The sequence below is a fragment of the Aptenodytes forsteri genome, unplaced genomic scaffold (genome assembly GCF_000699145.1).
Source record: "Aptenodytes forsteri isolate BGI_AS27 unplaced genomic scaffold, ASM69914v1 Scaffold68, whole genome shotgun sequence".
Taxonomy (NCBI): domain Eukaryota; kingdom Metazoa; phylum Chordata; class Aves; order Sphenisciformes; family Spheniscidae; genus Aptenodytes; species Aptenodytes forsteri.
The window spans coordinates 272,668-279,825 of record NW_008795382.1 but is presented as its reverse complement, the minus strand read 5'-3'; the positions used below and the strand labels follow the sequence as shown (position 1 = coordinate 279,825).

Genomic DNA, 7,158 nt, shown 5'->3' with positions numbered 1-7,158 from the left:
CGGGGTCGTCGCTGCCAAACCCCCAGAGCTGCGCTCTGCCGCCCAGCCGGCTCCCGCTGCCAGCTCGGGCTTGTCCTGCCGGCGGCTGTGCTGGAGCTCGCCCCCTTCCCCCGGGCTCCCCAGTACGTTATCAGACCCTTGCTGCCAGCTGGATCACTACTAACTCCGCCGCTGGCTTATTTTTCTGCCAAGACCATGCTCCAGATTTCCTGTGGTAGCATCTTCAGGGACCTCCATGGAGAAGTGAAGACCTGGGGCTGCAGGCACAGGTCGAGGAGCGGGAGGTTGGTGGTGCCTGTCTGCTAGCAGAGCGCTAGGCTCTGTGGGCAGCTGCCTGTGGCTCCCGTCGCTCACCGATCGGATGAGCACAGAGCCAAACATACTTCTCCCTGGAGGGCTTGGAGCTGTGTTCTGTGTTTATAAAGTCACTGCTGAACTTTGGAAGACTGTGAACATATTTAGAGTCTGGGCTTCAGAACTGATCTCCTTAGTCCCTTAGCAGCAAAGTGCTTAAATGTGTGCATTTACTGTGCACACAGGAGAGTCCCATTGAGAGCAAAGAGATTACTCACGGCTGGCAGTGTCCGTGCCGAGAGACAGCTTTAGGACTTGTTTGCATTGGAGATCACATTGCCAGTTTCCATGTTTGTATCTTTATATACCCTTATCTATGACTTTACTAGATTTTGTACGGCCACGCACTCAGGCTTTCCTTCCACCGGTGCAGAGGTGGTGAGGCGGGGGCTCACCGGCAGAGTCCTGACGTTGGGCAGCTCTCCGGGACGGCTCCGTGGTACTGAGCTGTGTGTTCGAGCACTGCTCATGGACGCTGGATTTACTGGTCTGCAGGATCCATTCTGGTGCTGTATTCCTGCAGGCTTTAAAAGAAATGAGAAAAGCTGCCAGTGATGTGACACTGTTTAACAGTGCAATTTATGATGGCTTTTTTAGTTAGTTAATGCAGATAAAAAGGCTTTGCTAACTTGCCTGTCTATTAATGTCGCACATCTATATATGTTTTATGATTAATTATTCTGTATCCTGGAAACAAATGTTAAACTGAGACCTTGAGTTCTTTAAGAAGAACTGAGAATTATTTTGATAGGATACAACCCAGGGCAGGTATTTCAGAGAGAGTCATTTTCTCTTTTTGCATTCAAGACTTTCTGAGGAAAGCAGCCTTGTCTGAGAACTAGCTTTCTGCAGAATGCTTCTGAATCTGCAATGCATCTCTAGTAATATTTTGTTTATTCTAGCGAAGGGTGAAAGCTTTCCAGCTGGTCAGCATGTTTAGGAGAGACTTGAGACCTAATTCATGGTTCTTCAGCTTTCTGGTGAGTTTTACAGTAATTTTTATAATTTGAGTATTCGAGATAATATTAATGCTTTATATGAATGTTACAAAACATCCTCTCCAACAGGTCGGTAGTCTGTCCAGGAGTCTCTTTGCCTTTGCAGCCCTTGCCAAGAATCAGACTTCTAAAGGTTAGTGTTTTTATCAGCACTTCTGTATGTTTTTACAAGCAATATTCAGCACAGAGAAACAATGCATAAAAAGGTGTCCAGTGACGGAAACAAAGGTAAAGAAACTTTTTCTGATACTCAGTTTTGTGCCTGAAATTATATTTGCATAGCTAAGTATTTGCTTCGCTAACTATGAAATTAGTGACTAAAATCAGGTAAGTACTGCTCAGCTGCTAGTCTTTGTGCCACTGTAACTGCAAACAAAACAGATTATTTTGTGCTTGCAAATTGCATCTGCAAATGCAGAAGCTGGTAGGAGCTGGGAAGCGGGAATAAAATGAGAAAATTGCTTGTACATAATTGCTTTGAACAAGCTACCCTGAGGGCAATCCCTGGGCCTACCACAGTGAGCTTTTTCTTTGGACTGAGCTCGGCATGGTTTTGCGTGTGCCACAGAAGTGTGCCCAGCTCCAGCCCTAGGCCAGTGATTCAGTTTGTGAGCAGACTCGCAGACGTCCCTCATTTTAGGTCCCATTTAGTCTGGACTTTTCTGTCACACTGTGCCCACTGAACATCCCGAGAGCTGGATACGAAAATGAGCTCCTGCCTTCAGCTCCTCCGGGGTGCACCAGGCAGTATTTGTAAATGCTTGGGGATGCTGCAAGAGACTGACCCTGTAGTGTATGTGGCACGAAAGTGAGTTGGAGAGGCTTTCTGTTTCTCCACATTGTGTGTGTCTTTCTCCAGGTTTTGCTCCTGTCACGATTGAGACCTCCAGACACATGTACGAATATGTGGCCACTGCTTTGGACTGGTGGCATGCAGACAGATACTGTGAACAACGCTTTGCTCAGTTGCTTTTTGAACCCCAAGACAGTGAGCAAGCTTCCTTTAGCAAACTGCTGCAGTCCCACCACATCAGAGGTTCTGTCTGGCTAAATGAAAGGGATGGTGTCCTCCACAAACCAAAATGGAGACGTGAGTATAAGTGGGCTTGGACTCTTTGGAGACATGTTCACTGCTGGATATTTTTCATTCTGAAAAATTAATCTGACTGGAAAATTTGCCACTCATCACTGTGGTAACTATTGTCACTGTGGTAACACCTAGGACTTCTAGTCACAAGCTGGAACTGGCAGCATGAACAACAGTAATCCCAGCACATCAGCTGGTCACTGTCAAGATTTTTTAATGCATAGCAACAGAAGGGAGTTGCAAAGGGGCTCCTCTGCTCTGTCCTCCTGTACCATCTCCCTGTAAAGCAGGTCTGGCTTTGCTCAGCCTCGCCATTTGTGACCTGCGGGTCCCGCAGAGCAATGATGTTAGAGACAGGACCAGGAGAACGGGCGTTCCCCAGCAGCAAGGCACCACATGGCAGATGCCTCAAAGGTCTTATTTGACTATGCTCTTGGTTGCTATAGCATGGGATGCTTGGGAACATGCTGTTCCTTCCATATTCATTGTTTGCAATCCTATTTGCTAGAAAACTAAGTTTCTGGAAATTACACTTGCTGAAATGATGCAATTTCAGCTTGCCTGCCTTCCTCATCCCCTCCAGGCATGGGGGAAGCAGAAGCCTTGCTGCATGCTTACAGGATGTCCTTGTCTGCAGGGTCCGTGAGTTCTTAGCTTGAGTAGGAGGCAAATGAAAATGATGGTTTCATCCCAGTGGAAGATGAGCAGGCCTTGTCCCATGCTTCTTCCTTTATGCTGGCTGAAATTTCTCCTTCTAGGGGACCACATTGTACCAGTCCTGGTATTCAGAGACAAAACAGACACAAAATATGTGAAGGTGCTCTCTGACTTCCCAGCACTGCCTGCTGTCACAGCCTGCGCCCACCTCCAGTGGGACACCAGAACCCAGGAGATTGCTACCATCTTCTCCTATGCTGTGCCGACTTTTTTTAACGAGTTCCAGCTCCGTGGCTTTGTCGACGAGGAAGGCTTTGTTCGATTTGCTCTCATAGTCCATGGGCACCATTCCCCATACCTGCCCGTGTTCCGTGCTGATGGACAGTGGCATCACTTCTGCGTGACCTGGCAGCAGGAAAATGGGACCTGGTCCATCTATGCTGATGGTAAAAGGAGGGCGTCTGCCAGCGGTTTGTGTGCTGTGGGGCTGTCTGCCCCTCAGGCCATCTACAGCCAGGGGACTTTCATAATTGGGCAGGATCAAGATTCCCTGGGGGGCACCTTCAGGGAAAAAGAGTCCTTCAGTGGGAACATCACTGACTTGCACATCTGGCAGAAAGTCCTCGGCGCGGAGCAGATTGAGAAAGTTCGGTCGTGCTGGGTGGTAGAGCAAGACCTTGTGTTTGGGTGGAGCTCAAACGCTTTGGAGGTTGAAAGCACCGTTCAGGAGGTGACCGCACAGTTTCTTTGCCCAGGTAAGTCTCATTCCCCTCGCTGCTTCAGCTCCCTTCTGCAGTGGGGGGTCAGCACGCAAGGGTGGTCCAAGAAGCAAGTCCCATCCTTAGAGAGGGAATTTGGTGCAGTTTGTGGAATGATGCACAAGCACAGTCAGAGCTGGGCTGGGCAGCTTCCAAATTGTATTTAAAGGCACAGTCATCACTAAACTCTTGGTCATTGAAGGCCCCTGCAATGACCCTAGCAAAGAGAGCTGTTCAGATGTCCTGGGCTAATTACAGGCTTTCTATTCTACTGAGAGAAATGGCTTACTTGTCAGTGATGCTGTTTCCTGGGGTTTGCACACCCGGTGCTTCAATGCTCTGCTAGCAGGAGGGATCTGTCTCTCAGCCAGCCCGGCGTGACATTACTGATAAATCATGAACTCGGGACCTGGCACTGCCACCTCCTCTGAGTTCCTTCTGGAGGGTATTTACCAGGCACATGGGAAGCAGTTTCTGAGCCCAGTCCCTGCTCTGGCTCAGCCGTGGGGCTGCTTAAGGAGCAGTTTGCAGCTTTTGTCTTCAACAGGGTTTGTGGGTTGCTTGCAGGAGACGTGATACCTTCTTGGGGATGGCATGTCTCTGGGGAATGTGGGCCTTCTGTTTGTGTGTGTTTCCACAGGGCCTGTTGAGGAATGCCGAGTTTTTGAAGTTGGCAGCAGTGGATTCAGTTACGCGTCTTGTTTGCAGTCTTTGCCTTTTATCTGTCGCTACAGAAAGGGTACAACATTTGTTATTTATTTATTCATTACTTCCACGGGATTCACTCCTGGAGGTCCTAGCTTGAATGATGGCCAGTGGTGGGGAGGCTAGTGTCTGCTCTGAAGATATAGTATGCAAAACCTGCTGTAGCTGTGACTTTGCTTCACTTGCATGCACTCTGACAGGTTATTTTGCTATTCTCCACTTAAGCAGTGCTTGTACACATTACATGGCTTCTGGATGCAATGCTGTAGAGTGCCTCCCAATCCAGGCATCTCCAGACTCATTGGTCAGGGGGACATGGGGAGGAGACAGAAAAGAAGTGTTAGCCTGTCTCTCCAGATGGGATCTTGTACTAGAAATAAAATACGGCTGTGAAGTCTCCTTGTCCTGACAGTTCTACAAACTTACCCAGCATCTGAGGACCATTCCCCAGGCTTTGAACATGGCATGTGTTAACCATGCTCCTAGACACCACAGCAATGGTTATGCTTTTCTTTTATTCTCAGATGCATACTGGCAACTGAAAAAAGCTCAGCTGGAATCCAGCCATTCACTTATCAGCCGTGTGAATATGCTTGCAGAGAGGACTGTGGTGAGTCCTGCAGCCCCAGCAGTGGCAGCCGACACCAGGAGCAGGCAGGAGCTGTTGGGGTGGACTTGCTGGCACCTGCTGTGTTTGAGGTCGCTTTGGCAGAAGTTATACCTGTGGCCTCTTCAGAGCTGCTGTCGGAGAGTGTGACCAATACAGCTGTAACTCGTGCTGTGATCAAACAAGCAAAGTGTTGCCTCACATTGACTCCTCTCACTGAGGCTGAGGGGCTGGACAAGAGAGTTCAAAATGTCAAGGCAGATCTCCTTCCCCTAAGATATGTCTGGTTGGCCATGCAGGTGTCCTCACACCAGCGAGGGCATGCAGGGCATTGCCAAGGCATAGCTGATGATCAGGCAGAATCAGGGCTGTGCACTGAACTAAAACATCTTTTCCATGGCAGATTCCTGAGGACGTCTTCACAAGTGATGTCCAAGACATGAACCTCTCTGTTGCTCTTGGTGCTCTTGATGTCTTGGCAACTGTTCTGAGGAAAAGAGAGACACCCGTGCTGGAGTCGTCTGACCTTCTTGCGGTGCTTCAGTTACTACAGCAAGTTTCTGATGTGGAAGTCCAGGAGGGAGAGGAGCTGGAGATGTTGGAGCCGTTGGGCCAGTATTATGTGGAAGTGACCGAGTTAATCTTGGAAGAGCAGAATATTGAAACGTGGTCATCAGTCAGCCAGGTAATGGTGTCACCAGCAATCTGGCCACTGTGTGCCACATCTGTTCATCTTGTTGTGTGTGCAGCTCCTTGGCCTGCTGTATGACCACAGGCTGAGGACCTGTCCTTGCATGGTCACATGTAGCCTTTCTGGCCGTATTCAGGAGCTTGTGAGAATGCTGCAAGCATGGGCATGGAGCATCTTTGCTAGCTCAGATAAGGGCCAGCTGCCTTACTGTTGCCTCATTTGTTGGAGGTGCAAACAAGTTCTTCTGCAAACAAGCGCAGTCAAGTGGTGCCTTCCTTGCAAACCCCTCCAGTGGTTGTCTCAGCTCTCTTCAGGCTTCTCCACTTTGTCAGCCTGGATTTACAGGATTACACACAATATGCAGATTCCCGGTGCTTTGTAGATTCCTTGCTCCCACACCCTGCTGCCTCTGGCAGGGCAATGCCCTTCACTTTATAGTTTGTTATATTTTCCGTGGGTGGGCTGCCAAGGAGCTATCTGTCATCAGCCCCCATGCTGTTCAAAACACCGTCAGGCTTTGTGTGAGGGATTTCCATCATCCCACCCCATCAAGATTTTCTCCTTTGGCTTCTCCCCTTCTCACGCGGGTCTTTTGTGTCTGTTGTATGGTCTGCACTCTCCACCTGTCTCTGGGAAATGTGTGACAGCGTCTGGCCTGGCCAGTGCTCCAGGAACCAAGCCAGGGACCTCCAGAGACTAAAGGATGATGAATAGTTCAAGTTTACCTCATTGCTTAGAGTTGCTTAGGTATCCGTGGCCACAATTACTCACAACTTCTCGATAGTGGCATAAAACCAGCTCTGGCCCAGTTTAGCTGGTGCAGAAGATGTATCTGCTGAGGGAGAAAGGGTTTGAGTTTGTGTACTGCAGGGGTGGCACTTGTGCTGCCCGACACATGCAGGACCTTGAGCAATGGGGCCAGTCACCTGCTACCCTTCCGGCAGTGAAGTTTATTTCTGGGTGAAACCTTTTCCAGGAAGAGAGGATGGTTGTTCTACAGCTTTGCAAAAAATCAGGAGTCAGGTCTAAAAAATAAGTAATTTCTTTACAGAAGCTTATTTAGTTATTTATTTCCATGCTGGTTTAATGGCTTTTTATAAAGACCAGCAAGTTTCCCTCATTGCCAGTCTTGTCTCCATTGCTGAAGGAACTGGGAACATCCTTTACTGAACAAATCAAAGAAAAGCAAAGCAAAAGCCTTGAGTCCCAACTTCGCTTTTTCTGCCAAGGACCAAGCATTTACGAAAACTCTTGTGAGCTGTGGGAAGTGTGAACTGGTGATGCAGGTGCTGATTTCCATT

General features: G+C 48.7%; 1 protein-coding gene across 1 annotated transcript in view; it reads left to right on the top strand.

Annotated features, from left to right (window-relative positions):
• The window catches only part of ADGRD2 (adhesion G protein-coupled receptor D2), a 28,082-nt gene that overhangs the window by 1,321 nt on the left and 19,603 nt on the right, over positions 1 to 7,158 (top strand). Inside the window, exons 3-9 of the mRNA XM_019472416.1 lie at positions 1,257 to 1,334; positions 1,422 to 1,485; positions 2,212 to 2,442; positions 3,198 to 3,851; positions 4,495 to 4,593; positions 5,084 to 5,169; positions 5,570 to 5,851. Of these exons, the coding sequence (XP_019327961.1) occupies positions 1,257 to 1,334; positions 1,422 to 1,485; positions 2,212 to 2,442; positions 3,198 to 3,851; positions 4,495 to 4,593; positions 5,084 to 5,169; positions 5,570 to 5,851 (1,494 nt within the window). The remainder of the gene's footprint in view (positions 1 to 1,256; positions 1,335 to 1,421; positions 1,486 to 2,211; positions 2,443 to 3,197; positions 3,852 to 4,494; positions 4,594 to 5,083; positions 5,170 to 5,569; positions 5,852 to 7,158) is intronic.